This window comes from Hippocampus guttulatus, chromosome 8 (assembly GCF_054856545.1).
Source record: "Hippocampus guttulatus isolate MCC_2025c chromosome 8, RoL_Hgut_1.0, whole genome shotgun sequence".
Classification (NCBI taxonomy): Eukaryota; Metazoa; Chordata; class Actinopteri; order Syngnathiformes; family Syngnathidae; genus Hippocampus; species Hippocampus guttulatus.
In genome coordinates this window covers 13,700,958-13,722,654 of record NC_141268.1, presented here as the reverse complement: position 1 = coordinate 13,722,654, position 21,697 = coordinate 13,700,958, and the positions used below count along the sequence as shown (strand labels likewise).

General features: G+C 43.1%; 1 protein-coding gene across 2 annotated transcripts; it reads right to left on the bottom strand.

Annotated features, from left to right (window-relative positions):
* Window positions 1-2,192: 2,192 nt before the first annotated feature.
* Window positions 2,193-11,200, bottom strand: LOC147201280 (nuclear receptor subfamily 1 group D member 2-like). 2 transcript variants are annotated; one of them, XM_086118118.1, is made up of 8 exons: window positions 10,710-11,200; window positions 6,544-6,855; window positions 6,343-6,431; window positions 6,113-6,257; window positions 4,374-4,927; window positions 4,093-4,278; window positions 3,428-3,638; window positions 2,193-3,340 (listed from the first exon to the last, which is right to left on the bottom strand). In XM_086118118.1, the coding sequence occupies exons 1-8, from the start codon at window positions 10,726-10,728 to the stop codon at window positions 3,144-3,146; spliced, it is 1,713 nt and encodes a 570-aa protein (XP_085974244.1). In that variant the 5' UTR covers window positions 10,729-11,200; the 3' UTR covers window positions 2,193-3,143. The 2 variants fall into 2 exon arrangements, with proteins under 2 accessions (XP_085974244.1, XP_085974245.1); XM_086118119.1 differs by lacking the exon at window positions 10,710-11,200 and adding an exon at window positions 8,513-8,842.
* Window positions 11,201-21,697: the final 10,497 nt, after the last annotated feature.

Sequence of the window (21,697 nt, the reverse complement as noted above, 5' to 3'; positions counted from 1 at the left end):
TATTGACAATCATTGAATTCACACGCTTTGTACAATTTGTTCTGCATGCACTGTCACCACCATTCCACCAGATGGCAGCAAAAGACAGTATCAAATTCTATTGCATTTTAAAATTGACGATCTCGTTTTTGTCCTGGTAAAAAGTATTCATGGTCACAAATTTGTGTTGTGTTACGTTGTTGGGTATTCCTTTCATCATCAGTTTAACAAACGGCTGCGTTTTTGGCTTTGTAGCTATGCCTAGTGCCCGTTTAAATCCGAGTTGTGAAATATGATCCACCAGAATATATAGGATGTCCTGTAGTGGCTTGGCATGGATCAAAGCATTAATTTAATTAATTTCATATAATTTAAGACCCAGAAGTAAAGGAACATATGTCAATGAACTTTCAAGGGGCACCATTGTTATTAATCACATTGTCTGCCTTTATTCTTTTTCTTGGCCTTGAAAATAATACTCGTCTATATTTCACCGTTGACAGTGTCCACCATCAGTGATGATGGCTTGTGGAACCTGGAGATACGGCAACAAAGTTTGGAACTCCACCATTGAGATTCACTCCATTGGCTACAGGGATACAAAGGGTCACAGGTATCATTGACAATATTGTTGTTACTCTTCAGTTATATTCAAGCCCACCATTCATGGTTCAGTGTAGACTTCCTGTCAGAGTTCTATGTCTTGGTCCAAATCTAATTTAAAACCTTCATTGTGCCTTTTTGTCATTAGATTAGGCCAATCTAATGATCCTGAAAAAAATCACCACAAAAGAGACATAACTATAGCAAAAGACCTTTAAAGGCATTTATCGGCCTTTGCTTTTAAAACAGAACCCTGCAAAGTATATTGTAGCAAATGTGTGTGTTCACAATACTCCATTCGATAATTCGATACCTGGTGACATCATTGTCTGGTGGGGTGCAAAGAAAACTTGTCAAGACAATGGCTTTTCAACAGAGGAGGGTGAGTGAAGCAAGTGTTGAGTGGCAAAACCAATACCTGTCGCGCCTTTCCGGCATCCCCTTATGTACAAGTGTGGTCCTGTGGATTAGGCTAGCTGTTATAGTATAAAGTAGTAGTATTGTTTGTGTCATTTTCCTTGAACCCTTGCCTAATTCTCAGATGAGGTTTCATGGAAATTTATGGTGCATCCAGTGGTGAACTAGTAGAATGCAGTGACCTCAGTCCGAAGTGCGTGCATTTTGAAGCACGAGCTCTTCAGTGCTCAGAGAGACCACTCTTCGCAAGCCTACCACCAATTTCTTCAGCAGAGGAAAAATGTCCTCACAAACGATTTCGAGTATTCTCTCTAGTGACGAGATAAGCGCATTGCGTTTGTTACACATGATGTAATTACTGATCCAGCAAATTTGCAGTCGGTTGATTTTTTTTTCCTTCAAGTGTCCATAGTAGAAAGATGGCAGCGAAATACAGTATGTTAGCCTCCTTTAAGGTGAAGCGTGATCTATGTCATATAATTAATGATTATTAGACCCACGATTATATTTTAAAAATGTACATTTTTGTGGTACATTTCTTTTCCATATTATTTAAATTAATAGTGAGTGTATGGTAAAAAATCCAAAATGTCTCCACACTGTTGCTTTAAAGACAATCGTACAGCAAGAGATAATCATGACGTCGTGTAGCTATCAATGACGACTGGGCATATCTTTAGACCACAACAGGTTGTATGAGTCCACTTCAGTCTATTGTTAAAAGAAATAAGCCAAATTCAAAGTGAAACGCATGCTTCTGAAGGTCAGATCCTGTTTTAAGATAACGTTCGTAAACATATACAAGAAGGATTTTCTGAGGACTCCTATGAAATGAGGAGACAACATAAGCCGTGATTCTCTCTCTGCTGTCTTGTTTCCTATCTAGGGAGCCCTTAACTTTAGGTATTGGCTCCATCCATACCCGTGATCGTTTTATGTGGAAAATCTCTCCTCCTAGAGGCTTAGCATCTCAAATGATTTGTTTTAGCAGCCTTGTATTTATTGCTGGACAACGTGTTTGTTTATTACCGCGCCCTTGAAAATTAAAATTTTCCTCATTAGTTAGTCTCTTAGACCGGCTGAAAGATTGGCCGATTGCTTCTGTTGCTAGGTTACCCTGCATGTTTTGCCTTGGCAATGATATGGTAGCATCGTGTTAGGAAGAATAACAATGAAAGTGATCACAAGGGAAATGGTATATAACATTATTTAATAATAGTACTCTATGGTGTAACCACAAAACAGTTACAAAATATACACATGTGATGCAGTCAGTCGACAATACATTTAGTTCTTTCATATATTCTGAAATCAAAAGTTTATATTCAGAGTGCATGGTTCAAATGCAGTCTATAGAACAATTTATAATATATCGTTAATGATGCTGGCTTAATACAATACTGAACAACTTCATTAACATGTCCAAGACTCTTCAAACTACCATGGGTACCAAACAAGCATAATATTTACAAAAAAATGTACAGAGAACATATTCAGTGAAAACCCATCAGACTCAGCCTTTAACGACCAATAATTTCTCCCTGATTAGCACTTAGCAACACAATACAACTTATTTTCATTTCTTCAAAATACATCATTATGCAACTCTCATTCACAATAAAGTGATTGACTTAGGACGTGAAAAGAGTTGATGTATTTTCGACACATAAACCATTCTTTTAGCTTTGCGCCATCGACACTGGGTTAAGGGGCTTCTTTATGTCTGGAACATGCCATTTACAGGTGAGTCTGTACAGTCGCGTCGTAGTAGGTGAAGGTTTGTACAAACGCCTTGTATCTGGCCTGGAGTGTGTGTTTGCTGTCTAGTGGAATTAGAGGACAAAGTCGAAAAGTTTGGACCAACAGAGAACCTCCAGGGAGAAGCAGTCAAGATTTGGTGAACCAACCAGGAAGAACACAGTTTGAAGTCGTGACTGACGGTCTTGGAAGCAAGAGATCGGTTGAGTTCAAGGGTTTCAACCCCCCGCTGCGCTTTCAGTGTCCCCTCTCTCACGGCATCGCACTCGGCCGAGCTCCAACAACAACGATGCGTCATGCAGAGGCCAACATCTGTGGCGGGCTTGGCTTGAGTTGCAAGCCGAGAAGCTCCCCGAAGCAGACATTTCAGCGGGCCTTGTGCTTGTTTATGGATCTATGCGAAATGCTAAGAGCTTGTCAGAGTGCTGGTTGTTCAAGGTTCGCAGGTCCGGCAGACGTAGGAGCAGCTTGGGGAAGAGGGTGGTGTCGTCCGGCCGGCGACTTGTAATTAGCGTGCGCAGAGCTTTAATGAGGTTCTCCTGGAGCTGCTCCACCGCTCCCACATCCACTATACCGCAGCGATCTAAAGATAGTGGTGGAAAATAGGTTGGGAACACAGCACGGACAGAAGGAAAAGGTGTTGCTCCGATATGACTTTGTGAAGTCTTACCGGCTGAAACGAGCACGACAGCCATAAAAAGGGCCATCTCATCTGGTTCCAAACCCAGAGATCCGAGCTTCTCGCTGAAGTCAAACATGGCGTCCAGTAAAACACCCATGCCCAGTGCCCGTAGCGATGCCAGGGAGTATGTCTGCCCATTGAGGAAGGTCACAGTCCTCTCCTTGGGGTCAAATAATGAGCAGAACCTCACCATCAGCACCTGCAAATGAATCAAGCATCGTTCGAGTCAGAAATTAATTTCTGTGGAACCCACAAAGTCAGTTTGCACCCATAGTTATTCAAGTTTCACAAGGATATTTTCTGAAAAGATGCGACTACAACTCAAAGGTCATCATCATGCGTGATGTCACTTGAGACTTGAGCAGGACTTATCACTAGGTGACTTTTCAGGTTATCATTATTTTAGTATTAATTTACATTCCATTTCATGATACTTGCCAGGAAAGTGTTATTTAAAATATCGCCTGTATTCCAAACAAAATGGTGGCAATTGGTCCCCTGAACAAATAATACCGGTACTTCCTCTGCTTCTTTCCAAATATATTTTTTAAGTGTCATTGAAAGAATGGTACCCGACTTTGGAGGTTCCTTTATGCGCCCCAATCCTGAATCATGTGTAAACATCCCATGCGAGGTTACAAAAACCAATGTACCTGGAAAGTGCCAGATTTGAGTAGCATGACTTGGTCCTGTTGGGTCAGAGTCTGGAAGCCAGGTATACTCTTTGCGAACTCCACCACTTCTTTGACAGCAGGGGTGAAACACTGGGAAAAGGACTCCCACACTTCCTGACTGGAGCGATTGGCTGGAGCCACCGGACAAGAATTGAGTGGACATGCCTGTCAAAAAAAAAAAAGAAGCCAACAGATGCATTAGCTGCTTAACACCATCTTTCAAAAGACTGAAACAAATATAAGAATGTGTCAGGACTCACCAAGACTTTCGCTCCACCGTTTAGCTTCCATGGACACGAATTTTGGTTCTGAGAATCCGTCTTGTGATTGACTGCATAGTGCTGAGATGAAAGGGCGCCGCGGACGGGGCACTGATTTTGATTGGAGAAGCCATACTTGGAATCGTTGGCGTTATTATTCGTGGCGTTGTCGTTATTGGTGTGGGCAACGGGACACTTTGAAGGGATGCTGTATCCCGATGTCAAGTCGGCCTGAAACGTGTGGTGCGCCTGTGCTGCTGGATGAGGCGGGGCCCTTTCCTGCACAGGACTGCTCTGGAAAGAATTGCCAAGGTTGCCGTTGCTGGCGGGCCTCTTGAGAGGTTTCTTCTCGCTGTTTATTAAGTCACTCTGGTATGACTGCCTGATGGAGCCTGCGCCTTCATTCGTCTGGTTCTTTGGGCTGCAGTGGGTGGCGGAGGGAGGTGACATCTCCATCTCCATGGAAGCAGATTCATTGAGACTGTTCATGTAGCTCTGCATCTCATCCAACAGTCTCTGTTTCTCTCGCTTGGGAATGCGGCCAAATCGCACCGCTGAGGAAGAGAGGAAGCAAGCGAGAGCGCATTCTGTTAGATGACGCTCTCAACAAATCCAAACATTGGAAAGCAACTTGAACCTGGTTCTGTATTTTTAGTTTAGAAAGTCCAAAGACCTCGCCGCTATATTTGTTCATGAGACTCTGTCGCCACCTCATTTGACAACTTCTTCCTTCCCTCCAGCGTAACAGTCCGCCCTCCCCTCTATTTGCTGCTGCCGCACTGACAGTCCTATTTATAGTTTGCTATATGCTCTCACACCTCCCCCCTTGTCTCTCCTTGCATTCTGTCTCAAAGTTGAGCGCTGCCTCTCTCTTGTTTAGAAGTAGGTCACTGGGTCAACAGTGCTAAATATGTTGTCATTTGGAAATTGGCAAGAGAAAAGGTAAAAAAGAAAAAAAGGCAGGTATAAGTGTTGGAAATTATTTGGGGGGGGGGGGTATTTTTATTTTATTCTTTTTCAAATGTTGTCATTCAATACGTGATATGAAAATGATATCGGGACATTGTTCATAGTGGGCAGTGGCTATTCACCCTGAGTCACAACAATGGGTGCTCGTAATACAGATTCTCTCCGCTGAGCTGATTTTTCTCTCCTACATCATATTCTTGCTTTTTGGGGTCAACTAAAAATGTTTGCTCTAAAAAGAGATGATTTATCGTCACCTAGTTTGTTCATCTCCCAAGAGGATGGCACCTCGCTGTGAATATATTCAATATAGGGCAGATTACATGTATAATACCTAAACTGGAGCACTCATTTTTGCTATGATTAATGGAACGGTATCGCAATAGCGCAAACATAAGATTGCCTTAAACAAGAGGTTCGACTGAATGCATGATCACCAACCCTGGTGTTCCAATTTCCCAAAATAAACTATATTTTGTCACAGTTTCTCACTGATTGATGACTACTGGGACTCTCATGCCCCTCTTGCCATAAATCAGACGCAAGTGAAGAAACCGGTGAATACTTTGCTGAAAGTGGGATGCAGGATAAAAGAGAGTAAAAGAACCAAGTGAAAAGTGATGCTACTTAAAGTTGGATTGTATGTGTACAGTTTAACTGCGGTTTTATAAACTATGAGAGATGATCATTCTGATTCATCGAACAACTCCCTTTGCACTGGAAATCTATCAAGTTCCATCCAAACTCCGCGTGTCTCTGTGCACGTCTCTTACCATCTCTGGACATGCCCACAGAGAGACACTTCTTAAAGCGGCAGTGTTGGCAGCGGTTTCGGTTCATGCGCATGATGAGGCAGTTTTCATTCTTCACGCACATCTTGTAGTGGATATTCTGCTGAATGCTGCGTCTGAAGAAACCCTGGAGAACGCATCGAAGGCTGTTAAATATCTGCGGCAGGAATGTGACTTGGCGGGTAGAACCTATCCCGCATTTGTGAGCTCACCTTGCAACCCTCACAGGCGTGGACACCGTAATGGAACCCAGATGCAATGTCCCCGCACACCTTACACAGAAGCACCATCCCTCCTGTTTCTGTGGAGACAGAGGCACGTGATTTAAGAGAGGAATGCAATAGATATTGTAAATGCTTTATAGTCGATCGACCGAGAGAGAAGAGGACAGGTAGGAGGATACCGGTACTTACTAGGGAAGGTGCCGGTAAAGCCACAAGGTCTTTTGGCCACTGTAGGATGGCTATAGGTGGCTGAAGATACCGTTGAAACTCGGGCAGCTGGAGCATTGTTCACTTCTGGAAATTGGAAGACCATTTTCGGGGAAGGCGTCCCTCCCCTTTGTTCCCCTGCCTGCTTCATGGCCCCAATTTCCTGAAAGGAGACACCCTCTGGGGACGAGGGTTGTGAGTGGGAGGAGGGTGACTGGGTCTGGTATCCACTGGAGGGGCTGCCAGGACTCGGGCTGGCACTGCCAGAGGAGCCAGCATAAAGGATGACACCTCCTGAGAAGAACACAAAGGGGTGCAGAGCAAAAAAAAACGTTAGTTGACCCATATTCGATTTTGGCTTTTATGACTTCTTTGGAGACTTGCTGATAGCTTGATCATGTTTGCGTCAGCCAAACAACGTGATGAATAATTTTTCAGGCCCTAGGTATAACAAGTCTGACCTGGTTGTCTGTGCAAAATGTTTTTTCAATTGCGGAAAATGTCTTCATGCAGTACATGTATTCGGGCATCTGTTTTCAAGTGGTAATATTTACTATACAGTGGGGGGTGGGGGGCATTTGTGGTTAGACCATTGGATCTGGCCCATCATGCAATGGGGAAAACAAATAACACACCCTAAAATTGAATGCACAAATATATAATAAACACATTTAACTCTTGCCTCATAATTTTTTTTCATACATTTTTTGTGTGGCCCTCTGGGATTTATTAATATATGGTTGGTGAAGTCATACATTTGCATTCAAACTAAATTTACTGTAAAGCAGCATGAACACAATGATGCTGCAATGGCAAATCAAGTATTGATGTAACTGTACTAATCGAACTGAATTTTACATCGAGGGATGTCACATCGAGTTGGAAATGCCCGATTACCCCTGAATGCAGCTCCCTGCAGCCATCCCCCTTGTTTTGCAGACGGTTTTCTTCCCACAAGATGAAAGACTCCCTCTCACGTGCAGCCTGAGCCAGCCAACTCCCTCCCCGCCTGCTTGCTTTCACTTCACCACAGTCCTTACGCCTCCCCTCCCTTCGTCTTCATCCTCTTCTCCTCCCTCCCTCTCCTCTTTGGCTCTGAGCACGCAGGCCCATTTATCCGCCAGCCACCTGACCGCCAGCTCACATGGACTCTTGACACAGTTCCCGCCCGGCTCACAAGGCCCTTTTGCGCAGTCTCGTGTAGACAACAGCAGCAGTACAATAACAAGCGCTAGGGGAAGATCACGTTGGGAAGACTGAGGCTTTTAATGCAGCATGTAAGGAATGGCTACCTTTATGGCTCCATTCCAAATTTGACAAAGTGTGCAGAGGGTTATGGGATTATACACTGTATATTATGACTGTACTTTCAATATTACAATACTTCATCGAAGGGCGCCCATTCGTGTTAAATTGAGTCAGTGAACCATTTTAAGGCTAAATCAACATTAATCATGTTGATTGCATTGTTTTGTAGCAGCAGATAATGTTTTGTGTATTTGGAGAACGTATGCTAAAAGGTATGTTGTCAACAACAGTATGGACAAACTTGTCACAATGTTATTTTAATTCCTAGGAATCTGCTATTTGCTTGACCAGCTCACTGGGGACTGAATGAGCCTTTGGATCATTTCCACTATCTTTTCTGTTTACATTTCCCATTAATAACCTTGAATCAGCCGAGGGTAACTGATTAGCCGCCTGCTCCCGTGACCTCCCTCCTTGACGAAACGTGTGATATTCCTGTACAGCTTTCAGTGCCTCCCTTCTTAATTCCTCTCCTTACACGTGTCCGCGGTGAGTGAGCCTGGGGTAGTCGTGGCTCACTGCCATGTGTGGCTCTGACTTCACACTAAGATGAGCCATGTGTTGTTTCCCCGTGCGTGTGCGTTTGCGTGTGTGTGTGCACGTGCATATGAACAAGGTCAAGTTTTATGAACATGTGTATCACCTGAGTCACACCCGCCGTCACATGTTACATACTTCCTCTCTTCATTCAGCAGCACGCCCCCCCCCCCCCCCCTCTTCGCCCTCTCGTGTAAAAACATCCCCTATTCCGCTTGCTCATTACAACTTCCTGGAATCTAGTTTGACTGGGTGTCAAGACTGAGCTCTGGGAGTACAGCACTGTAGTCATGCACAAGTTGCAACACGTGATTTGTGGACTTTCACTGGGCCCGAAGAGCTATAGAATAAACAAAACAACCCACCCGCTCCCTCTTGCCAATCCTTCATGACTTCCCATCTCGTGTACTCCCGCCTCCGAGGCATCTGACCATGGCAAGCTGACTGTACAAACATCAATCTCATGTGATGACTCACAGAGAACCCCCCTCACCTTCCTACACCCCCCCCCTCCAACCACTGTTCTGTGTGAACATTTACAGTTGTGCATGGGTGGTAAGCCCTAATCCACGTGAAAAGGCTGCCCTTGTGTGTATTTATGAAAAGGGATGGTTCTATAAAGGCAGCAAAGGTTAATATGGTGGTGACTAAACCTCATTAACAACAAATTTCAGCTGTTAAACTCACTGAAGAGGTGGGTTCTACCAATATCATTCCCAGAAATACTGTATTATAGTTTAGTTGTTTACTTGTCAATTCGACATAGACAGCAGATGCGACTCATCATCTTAACTCCCCCAGACATCCAAATGAACGTTTTGGGTAGTGCTGAGTACATTAGTGACGCATTCAAACATTCAGACGCACATGTTAACGCCTGCCTTGCGATTGCCTGGCAATCGGTCGCACCCAAAGTCGGTTGGGGTAAGCTGCAGCTCCCTTGTGACACTGAACCGGCGACGTGGGAATCAAGTAGATAATTGATGGGCTTAAACACCTTCAGCATTTAAATTTAAATGCCACCGTTTAATATTCAACTTATTAAGAGCCAACAGTTAACTTTTTTGGACAGCCCCCCCCCCCCCCTCCCCCCCCATCAGGCATGCAAAGGATATTGTATTGCACTCCATGACTTGGTCGACCCCTTTGTTGTCTCAATGACCACAAAGTACTGGAAAAGATTCATTCACTGGTACCATGTTTTCCCGCTAATTTAATTCTTTCCAAGGCCAAGATCCTACATTTACTGGTGTAGCAAATCGATTTTCCCCTATTGAAATGAATTGAAAAGATCCCATTCATTAAAAGAGATAGATAACTAATATATTAAAATGAATGAAACTCTAAGGTTAGCAGTAACGACTCTGGCTGGCCAGATGCAACTAGAAAAGCCGGTCCTACCAAGGGAGTTTTGTTATGTTTATTAAGTAGTAAAAAACACACACTTTGAAACCCCTCTGACCCACTGACCACACTCGCTGTGAACACAGAGGAATCCCCGTACTGCCCCCCCCCCCCCCCCGTCCCCCCCGGAGCGAGCAAGGGTGCACGCGCTTGCTTTGAAAGGAGCGTCCGTGAGGGGCGGGGCTCAAGAGGAAATCATGCGCGGCACGTGGAGGACGAGGTTGTTACACGTGCTCTGTGTTCGAGGCGCGGCGGGGCGGGGCTTCGTGTCGGAAATCGGCCGCATGATTGCAAGTATTATCGCCGCCTCTACCCATGATGCACTGGGCATGTAAAACACATGGCACACAAAACGACCAAGAGGACTTTGACGTACTTAATAGGGCCCCCATTGGGATTTCCGGGGTATTTTAGAACCAATATCACCATATTGGGTACTCTGTGTCATGCGTGCACTTAAGATATAAGAAGGTCATCATTAGGGGGGTGGAAATGCATCCTCATGAACAAGGAGGCATTTTAGGTCTCATGCCATGTGAGTTTGTTGACATGCAAGTCAAGTGTCAATTGGGATTTAAGGTCCACACTAACTCTGGTGAAGATCCTGCAGCTTCTTGCATTTTTACACCCCACCCCCCGAAAAAAGAAAACCCTGTGACTGTATTCCCGCGCTTGCAGGTGTCAGTCAGATGATCATCAAGTAGCACCAGAGCGGGCACATCTGAATAAAGACTATTGCTGAGTTGATTCATAGACATACTTTTGCGACATAAACCATTTATATTTTAGATAGGCCAACTAAGTGTACACCACATCCAATTTTCAACCGCACCACTGACAGTTAGAATGATTCTTAACACACATTATTTATCTGTGGGTTGATAGAGAAGAACACTTACCTCCGGGACTATTCTCCATGTCTCTTAGCAGATAGGCAGGCGTTGCTTCTGTTTGTGGTCGTTTGTTTAGCGCCTCTGGTCGCCGCCGAGGAGTTTGGTAGACACAGGTGAAAGAGTCCTGAACCGCCAAGGCATAGAGTGTGTATCCCAAAGATCAAAAGAGCAGGGATGTGCACAGGGCATTGGTTTGGGGGCCGCTTGAGAAAATCCACTCGGCAGAACAAAAATTGTTTGAGAAGAAGAAAATAGAGCAATGCTGTATTCAATCCAGAAGAAAGAAAGAAAAAACTCTGATGTGAACAGCGCTCTACGGATGTGCTCCTCAAAGGGGTTCTGTCACACTGAACTGCTTGCCATGTACAGTCACTATGAAAACACCATGAGTGTGCAAGTAGTTTAAACACACCCCACTCATCAATAAGCAACACGCGTCCTGAAATAACCAGCACGTTTTCAGGTGCCTGACAAATGTGACCGTTTTTTTCCCCCCTCTCTCCCTTTCTCGTGTCCCCTCCACCGCCCGTTTGTTGATGCGTCTCTATCCTTCTCTCTCTCTGCCCCCACCCTCATGCTCCTCCGCCTCCTCCTCACGCCCCCACTCTGGTCCACTCATGCTCAGCTTCTCATTGGCTGAGGCCCCCAGCTTGGAGATGGCTCATTGGGCTGTTTGCACATTGGAATGCTGCTCAAAGCCCTGCTGCATGTGCGCATGACATGTGAGCCAGTCCTGCCCTACTGACACACATTTTATGCAAATAAGCCGCCTGAACTCGTAGATAGGTGGGGGGTGATGCGAGCGAGAGCTGGTAAGATATCCCACTCGGTGTGAAATACTCCATCTGTTGTTGGAGGGAAGTGCGGTAGGAGCCTCTTTTCACACTCGGGCAGTGATTCCTAACAGCTTGTGTTAATGTGTGTTGTGAGAGATCACCGAGTGCGTCGCGGGAAATTATCAAATTTAGCGAGTCGGAAAATTGGAATCCGATATTATGCCAAGGATTTTAAAACACACAACGGATTTGTCTCGGGCAGATAGAGTCACTCTGGTCCTTAAGCAAAATAGTCAATATGACAAAATACAGGTAAATATTCTCTACTAAGGAATCATATTTGCGTTGTCCAATCTTTCCTGTTAACTCATTCACTCCCAAAGACATTTTTAAACGTCTTTTCAGACTTGGTCTAGAATTGGCTGGTACTGAATGAGTTAACAGAATTTCCTTTTGTGGGAAACGACTATGGTACATGTTCTTTATGAACATACAAGTATGTTAACAAAATACATGTGTAACAACACAAGCAAAAAAAGGTCCAAAAAGTGTTGGTAACACAATAACTGCAGCATACAGTACAGGTATATGAACAAAATACAGTATCACAAGACGCATCACAAAATTAGGACTATTTGCTACAAAATGAGACGAGTAACAGACTTGGTGGCTTGTTTCCACTCACTCACTGTCTCTAACTTTACCTCCCCTTGATCATCACACAAGACAGCATTTGCTCAGTGGATGTCAGGCAACGAACTTCGAAGTCCTCTATGTCCATTGTTAGCACTATGGAACTCGCCTTCTCTCTAATTAGTAGTCCAGTTAGAAGAAGGCTTTTCGCACAATAACAGGTAAAGCATTCCAGGAAATGTTCGTTTACTCGACTGTATGTCGAGCCACGAGCAATTTACTCTGGGCAGCTAATCGGATGCATTCCACTCTCTCTTCCACAGCCATTACCGTTGCTCTTCGTTTGGATGCCACGATCTACAGGACTTAAATGTACTGTATATGAATGAAATAGAAAATCATTTGCGATTCCAGTAAAACTCATGCCAATAGAGTCACTTACATGTCGCCGTTTTGAATCCAATGAGAGTAAATAGCAGCGTGGCCACAGTTTTCCATAGTATCGAGCGGGACTTGCTTGATTTTGCGCTACTGCAGGCTTCTGTATGGCTTCCGGGTTCTGGGTTCCGGAACTTCCGTTGTCATGAATCAATCGTTAATGTAATATCATAGTCGAAATTTTCATGCGTAGATTTTTATTCCGGGTGAGGGAATTTCCGTTTGACAGAAGTCTGTAGGTGGGACTGTATACATTTAGGACAAAGGCTACAGTTCAATGTTTGCAAGGGCTGCAGACCGAGCCCTGCTGGGAACAGCGAAAATGCACGAGTACATTTTCTTTGTTGTAGTGTGTGCATTTTTGACATATTTTTTTTAAATTGCAGATTTTTTTTCTTTCAGATTTTTGACTTTCAAAATAGCTAACATTTTCCGATTAAATTGGTGGTGCTCCTATAATACTCAGGTAATTTGAGCACATTTGTTATTTCAGAAGTGTGTATTAAACTGGTGGCCACTTTGCATTCATCAGTGGCCCGGATGTAACGCTCATCCTCCAAGAGGTTGGTGCCTAAACAAGAACCTGGTGGTTTTCTATGCCCTCTTTTGAAAATGAATCTCCCACCCGTGCTTTCAATTGCGACATTAGCATTAGCAGGACAATGAATAGGGAGAGAGACGGGTAAAGAGTTCATGATGGGTCATTTTGCACACAATCAAAACATCGGTCCTGTTTTTGTAAGACTAAACGTGTTGAGACTGCAGTGAATGCTGATCTGTTCTAGCCTGCGCACATTCTTTCCGTGCTCATTTTGCTCAACAATTCGTCTGCGTTAAAACAGTCCGCAGGAGTTTGAGCGAGTGAGTGGTGTGTCGTTGCTTCGGCGATCTTTTCCTCGTCACACTCGGCACGTGCATTTTAGGCGGTGCTCAGCGTGACTTCCCCTCCCCCTCCCCCACCTTCGTCACGTTCCTGCTCTCTGCAGATTGTTTTGCACACAGCCAAACTATCAGCCCAAGATTAGCTGGGACCGCCCGAATGTAGGTCACAAACTGCTTGTGGAGACCAGCTTTAGAAGAAGAAAGAAAAAAAAACCCCGAAAATAAAACGACACAACGTGCTTAAAATAGGGGTTTCGTCGCCAGAGAGAGAGAAAAAAATCAAATAAAGATGAAAAGCCAGTCTTGGCGGCGGGTGTGTGTGGCTTTAATCTGGGTCACTTTGTTTTACGACCTGGCTATGACAAAGTGTGATGTTATTCTCAAACGCTCGAATGTATTCTTGACAGATGAAGTCAATTAAGAATGTCATCGTTAAAAAAATAGGTTTGAAAGATGAAGTAAAATTAGATACAAGCAAACCTCACCGGATCAAATACATATCCATTTGAATGCCTATGTGATGTTAGTATTGATACAGTTTGCATTTCGATAATAAAGAGGGTCTGGATACCCAGACAGATTTGTTTGGTGTTTAACATACAACAAAATCTAATTAGGATTATTCATAATTAATCCATATATCATCATAGATCATTGCCAATAATGTTGAACTTCCAACTTTGCACTCATTGTAGTAATGTAACTGTAGAAGTTTGAGACTCTTATTTACCAGAGTCCAACATGCAACGTATGAATCATGTTTTTCCTGTTTGGAGTAAATTAAAATGATCTTTCTTTTTTTGTTTGGAATTGGTTGGTTGTACAATTTCATTTCCTGCATGGGAATTGTCTGCCAATCCAACCATCCATATATCTATTAAACATGTTCATTAATATTTTATGACATTTAGAAAAAGTATAGCATCCTCAAACAGAACCTGTGGCAGAATTGATAGCAATGGTTGCCCAAAAAACGTTTGGCCTGCGTTACTTCAACGCTGCGGTTTTCTCGATGCATTAGTGAACCAACATCACCACCACGTGCTTACAACAAGACATTGCTTGTTCACAAATGGCCTCGTGCCTTATTTAAACGACTCCCCACAAGATGTCAGTGTGTGCTTGGTTCAGGTTTATCGTCACAATATATTCTGTGCGTGTGTCATTGCAGATGAAAATGTGATCATTCCGAGGTTATTTGCATGTCACTGACACCTTATTATATTGCTTGCCTGTCATGACTAAAGAGATGTTACATTGTTTGGTTGCTTGGATTGCATATTTCTCCATCATATCTGAGGAACGTTCATCAGACATGATGGAGAAATATGTTTTCCATTATTCCACTGAGGGACCATTAAAAGCATTCTTCAGATCACGAGGCTCTTTGTGTGCAAGTCAAATCTTGGCCACCAGTCTTTGATGTTTCAGCAAAGTATAGGGCTTGAGAGGTGCCACATGGCCTATACATGTTGTGCCATGTACTGTAATTGTACTTGTTTCATGTGTGTCTGCGTTCCTACCAGTCAGCGATCTTACCCAATTATTTCTAAGTATTGCCATAAAACTTTAAAAACAAAAGTAGTACTGGATGGGAAATGTATGTTACAAAGATGTTTGTACATGTTGAGTTTGCCTGAGTTACCACAAAAGATTGGTTGTAGGTGATACAGCGTTCAGCACACTGACATAATTTATTATCTGCAATGCTTTATGTCAGCAATATTTCCAACAACAAGCCACACATGAAGTTTACTGGCTCCCCACAAAGATGCTTCAAAGTAAAATCAAGTTCATTTTAAGCAGTGCTGTCTTTTCCTGCGTTCAAAACGATGCACCTTTTCAGCTCACTCTGACACAATGACAGTTTCCACAAAGGTTCAAGAAAGTTGGCATGAACGTTAGGAGATTTCACTTTCTGAAGAGGCCCAGTGTATAAAACCAGAAATTGGGAACCATTTTCCTTCCAGGTGTCTTTTTGTTTCGGACATTTGTGAAAAAAAATATAAAGATTGAATTTTTACACATTTTTATGACTGAACAGTATGTGACAAATACATGTTGTTTTTTCAGTTTTCATTGAGAGTTATTCATTTAACAATATAAAAAGCGTACTTTGTGACAGCGTCAATAAAAACATCTGGTGTTTTATTGGATCTTATTATATTGTGCAATCATACCCGATGTTGTGACTTGTGAGTGTATACATAGCATACTTGAAGAAAATATGAAGAGAATGTATTGAACAGATGGTTACAATAAAATAGTGGAAAATTTTGAATTTTCTTTCACCTTATTTGAGGCCGCTTTATCATCAGGACATTACGCTGATGTCTAAAAAAAAAAAAAAAAACTAACTCTAATTTAATACTGTACTGTGACACCTAATACATGTCCTTGTTTGCTCTCAATAGAAAAAAACCCCAAACATTTTTCTGGCAGGCGCACTGACTTTGCGCTGGGTTGTTAAAATATGCTGACATCTGTTGACAGGCAGCCTCTTGTGATGAGGTGTCACATCATCCCGAGAGGGGAGCGCCACATCCCTGCTGTATCTCCATTTTGATTTATCTACTTATATCCCGAAAGGGTGATAGGGAATTCTAATATTTGGTGAAGCTGCTGGGGACAACCATCCATTATTCATTCACTGTAACTTCATACCTAACCTTACAGCATAAATCACACTGCAGTCTTGTGCAGATGACTTCAACTCTGTCACGCTGTGTTTTAAGTGACATCTAGTCATGTCTCGGTCCTGATACTGACATTTCTTAGTCTTGCGTCATGTGTAAAACTGAAAGCCTCTAAATTACATTATCCTGGGGATACAAAAACAGTGTGGCTGTGGGGGAAATTCTGGCCATAAAGTTCCATTATGTTTTTACTTATATTGGACTTCATGATCCTGTATTCCACTGACCATAATGGTCAAGTTGAATAATTTTGGCTCTCAGGGCTGCACGAATCATCAACATTTAAATTGTGCTTTCGATTTTGGCTTCTCGCGATCTTTAAAACGTTATCATGGAAAAAAACATGATTAATGTGCAGAACGGTGCGGTGCTGAGGGCTTAGGGAACAATCAATCATGGCTCACCTGTTTTCTGAAGCTGAGCCATGATTGGTTGTGACCTGAGCCCCAACTGTGATGTCATTTTCAGTCAACAGCAAGTGACAGAGCCATGATTGGTTGTTACCTGAGCCCCAACTGTGATGTCATTTTCAGTCAACAGCAAGTGACAAAATGGCCGCTCCCTGAGATGGACAAAAACGGGTGGATTGTACGGCTTAACTCGTATTCCAAAAATGCAATATTGGAATGCCATGTCCCCCACCGACTGCCCGAAGACGGCTGGGATAGGCTCCAGCACGCCTGTGACCCTTGTGGGGATAAGCGGGTTAGAAAATGGCCCTACTGTCAGTGAAACATGCGCTAGGCTACAACGGGTGCAGTCCAAACAAAAGGCTATTTTATTTACACTTAGAGGTAGGTCGGCCTACGAACTACATGGGGTGCACAGAACTTACGTTTTTGGTTTAACTTTCCCTAATGATACCTGAGTAGGAGTTTACTGTAAAGCTGAACACACAACAAAAATACCTACACACATTGTATGTTTAAATGGGTGCCATGGTGATCGACTGGTTAGCACGTCTGCCTCACATTGCATAGGTGCAGGGTTCGATTCTGGCTCCAGCCTTCCTGTGTGGAGTTTACATGTTCTCCGTGTGCCTGCGTGGATTTTCTCTGGGTACTCTGGTTTCCTCCCACATTCCAAAAACACGCATGGCAGGTAAATGCAACATTTTCAATTGTCCCTAGGTGTGAGTGCGAATGCTTGTTTGTCTATGTGTGCCCTGCAATTGGCAGTCAACCAGTTCAGGGTGTCCCCCACCGACTGCCCGAAGACGGCTGGGATAGGCTCCAGCACGCCCGTGACCCTTGTGGGGATAAGGCCCTAAAATGGCCCTACTGTCAGTGAAACATGCGCTAGGCTACAACGGGTGCAGTCCAAACAAAAGGCTATTTTATTTACACTTAGAGGTAGGTCGGCCTACGAAACAACAAACAAAATCATGAAAAACAAAACACAGGTCGCTCATCTGACTCCTTCCGAACAAACTGGCTCAAAACTGGAAACAAAATGGCTGTCCACCCTCACGAGCAGCTTTCTTGACTTATGACTGAAGTCAAGATGTTTTTAAGGTGCAGTTTCAAACAAAATTGTAAAGTCAAAACGGTGCGATTGGGAGTCGGGTCAGAGGAAGTAGAAGAACAGGTCAACAGCGTCTATTTTATATTCTCACAAATCAACTGTCATTATTTTTCTTAGTGTGTTCCCTAGGTGATTTGGACATCCCTGGTCTAAACAAACTAAGTCCAAACAAATCCTCAGTAGCCTCTTAAATTCCATGAAAATGTAGACAATAAAATAAGCAGACGGTGGCTGAATTCACCCACATCCCAAATTGAGCTAATGAATCTTTAAAAGTAAATCCTGTTGGAATAAAAAAAAGAAAGAAGCATATCACATGTACATGTACGAGTTTCTTTCCAGTTTCAGCTACTGGCCTGGAGTGCATACTGCAGCATTTTCCCTCATTTCTGGTGGTCCATGTGAAGAGGCATAGTTTTTAGAATGTCCGAAATTAAAAAAAAGCTAAAAATGCAACCCTTCTAAAAAAAACTTTCTAGATTTTAGAGGTTCTGTCCATGTACTTTCTGAGTGCTGTTGTGAAGAATAAGAGCACTGTTTAACACATTACTGACAATAGACCCATGACCCCCAAAAAAATGGCGTACTACCATTCTAAATGCTTCCTGTCTATGTGAGGAGATGTGGCGCGAGCTGAAACGGCCTTCAGCTACAGGGAGGAAGCCTTTCGAATTTCCAAGTCCTCAATTTGGAAAATTCCTTGTTAGGAACCACCAGTGTAATTCTTTTGATCTCTTTCTCCTCCAATTACCCGTCGTGATTTCTCTCTCGTCCAATCATCTCATTTTTGACGTTCCGCGCTCTCCAATCACCGTCTGTCCCCCAGGTAGCAACACTTCAACGTATCAGCTGTAATGAGACAATCATTCCCACATGTGGATCAAACTCCTCTAATCACTCAAACCTTCAATCCACCCACTGTCTCCATTTTCCTCCCTCTGTTTTTCTTATTTCCCCGTCTCACACTCTGCTACCCTCTGTGTGCCCCTTTACACTACCCCCCCCCCCTTTTTCCCTCTCGTTCTGATTGAATTACCATAAGTGCAGGTTCTGGCCAAAATATGCCAGCTTGTTCTGATTAAAACTGTCCCTGTTAGAGTAGAGACAGTCCAAATGGCTGTGAGCGATTTGTGTGTTTGGTGGTGGTGGTGGTGGAGGTGTGGGGGGGGGGGGGGCAACGTTATAAGGGAGGGGGAGCACATGCGCCTGCCTGTTTGTGTTGAAAAGAAAAATGCATCCAGACAATGTTGCATGGCGAAAGATGAAGAGCGGAAGGCCGAAAACAAGATGGGGACAGAGAAGTAGTGCGGTGAAGCAGGGGGCGGGAGTTGGGAGGAGGGATGAGACGGTAATGGTAGTTGACAGTGTTGAGTTCACAACAGGTTCATGGTGACATCATGGTTGAATTTTGGGGAACATTTGTACGGGAAGAGCTATTCACTGTTCATTGGATGCACATGTACGCCCTTTTCACCCACACAGAAACAACAAATATGCTTTGGCGCTTTAATATTCATTTTCGCTTGTTTGTATTTCCATGTGTGCATATGATTTACTGTGATATATATATTTTTGCCTCTAGTGTTCAGTGAAAGGACCCCTTTCATTTCACAACATGTGAGGTAAACTTGCTAACCCCAAAATGGCTACCCAGAGTGTCACCAGTTTCCTTTTTGCTCCCTCGTTTACCTCGTTCCCCCCCCCCCCTTCCCCCGCAGTCCCCCCCTCGTTTTCAGTCTATTTTTTCGCCTGCGTGTCTCGCCAACATTCGCCCGCTGGTACAGTATGTGCTTTGTGTGTAGGCATGTTTAGCCGTTCTTGAAGAAGAGAAGACATAAAGGAGCCCTGGGACCTAAGAAGTGTTTATGGCAAATGTGTGGGTGTGATTATGTTTGTGTCAGCTCTTTTGCTTGGAAGAAGTAAAAAAACAACAACAACAAAACAGGGGCAAATAACAGCAGAGAGATTTAATGTATTAAAGGTTCTTTGTGTCTTTTCTGTGTGCCCTGTGTTACTTTTTAGTTTGGGATTTTTTTTTAAATTGTAGTTAGTTTTTACTTTGTGTTCACGTTTTGATTTTTCAATTCAGTTAGATTGAATTAGTTTTTGGTAATGCCAAAGCATTTCAGCTTTTATTAGTTTTAGTATTAGTTTTAGGTTTTTGAAAGACATAGAGTTGCATCCCCACTACCCCCCAATAAAAGGAAAAGGGTGGGGGGGCACTAATTATTGTGTAATCAACTATAAATCTCAAACGACTGTTTGACCCTCCTCGTTCAGTTCGGACATACATCAATACCGAAATAAATACATTTGAAATGAACCCTGAAAACTCACGTATGACATAAAGTGACAAAGACGAAAACAAAGGACATTTTTACTGTCATCATGGTTTGTATTAGGAACAATCTGTAGTTTCAGTTAGTTTTTATTTCATTATCGAAACTGTTTTTTTTCCCCAATTCTAGTTATATTTATTTTGTTTGTTTTCATTCACTATAATCAGCTTGGTGCACATATGCCAATGTTAATGCAAATGTAACCCCTCCTTTTGTATCCCAGTCGTGTGGCTCGTATGTTTGCGCGTGTCCGAGGCGGTAAGCAGGCTTGTCATGCCTGCCTGTCATCCTGGGCATGCCTCTCAGGGCACCACACAGCTTCACATGACATCAATCTGAGAGCAGCGGGGTAGTGATCTCATTACCAGCAGCCTGTTGCTGATTAAAACCTGCCGTCTGAAGCCCGCCCCTCCACCCCTTTTTCTCCTGTCTTTCTTTTTTTCTGCCTTGTCTCCACGCTCCCCTGCTTCCCTGTCCTCTGCACACCCCTCTGCCTCCTCCAACCCTTAACGCTAGCGTCGCACCATTCTGCGGTTTCTCCACTACACGCTGCCAAAAAGGGCCCCTTTTCCAGTTCTGCAGAAAGTTAAAAGCGCCCTTCTTTTTCCTCTTCTCATTTCCTACTGAATTTCTTTGTTCTCTCTACTTTGTTGTTCATCGAGCCACTTAAATGATGGGGAGACCACCATTTTTTATCAGTGCTACTGGGGGGCAATGTAACGCCCAGGCACTTCCTAACCAGATGTATGACAATAAAATTTTGCAGATTTAAATGTGCACAAAATACTTGGATACTTGCATTTAATATATTTCATTTTTCAAAATAAAATTTTCAGTACATGTATAAATCCTAACCCAACAACAAAATAACCACGTACTGTGATTATTTTCTCCAGTGCAAAAGGTTCTCTTGCATAAAAATGACCATTCAAGGACGGCACAAAACTGTTGAACATCAAACCAACATTAACTACACAAACTCATTTTGTGCAATTTTTTTTCCCCACAAAAAAATTAATACATTTGTCCTACCTATCATTCCAAATCCGCAAAAAAAACATTTGGCCATCTAATAGTGAGTGATGCTTTTACACCCTAAACCTTAAAGCTCTGCATATTCACATTGTGGCACACACAGATTCAGATTTCGATGGGTTTTCCCCCACTTTTTTTTCCAAGATTTTTTTTCCTTTTTTCCTTTTTTTTAAATTTCTTGTATTTATAAAAATTTAAAACTTATGATGGGGAGGGATTAATGAAGGGGTCATTTGCAGGCCGCCAGTTGCCCATCCCTGATCTATATGCTGCGGTCCAGGCCCTAATAACTGAGACACTATCCTTATCAAAACCCTCTCATGCTGAGTGTTTTATATCCCAGAAGTGAGTGCACTCATGAACATGTGGCTTTGTGTCAGAACTTTTGTTTTTGTTTAACATTGAGATATACACAAATTGCTGCTTTCACACTCGGCCAGGAGTAACACACTGCTCCGCTCTTGGCATATTTCACTGACACAGAAACACAAACAGTAGTAACCTTACACCTCACGCACTGATGCGCTCGCTTAAAAGCGCAGTCGTGTGTATATATAAGCAATGCGTTTTCACCACAATTTAGTAAATAAATTCTCCAGATTTAAGACTCAAATGACATCTATTACGGGACTCTTTTCAAGTCGTGAGAGAGTCACTGCGCCAGTGCAAAC

What these genes read in the sequence shown, in the direction of transcription:
- LOC147201280 (XM_086118119.1), bottom strand. Translation starts at nt 8,609, where the DNA reads ATGTTTTTACACGAGAGGGCGAAGAGGGGGGGGGGGGGGGGCGTGCTG. An exon ending in ACGGTGGAGCGAAAGTCTTG is followed by an intron (nt 4,279 to 4,373) that starts GTGAGTCCTGAC and finishes TTTTTTTGACAG; the next exon opens with GCATGTCCACTCAATTCTTG. An exon ending in TGTCGTGCTCGTTTCAGCCG is followed by an intron (nt 3,341 to 3,427) that starts GTAAGACTTCAC and finishes CACTATCTTTAG; the next exon opens with ATCGCTGCGGTATAGTGGAT.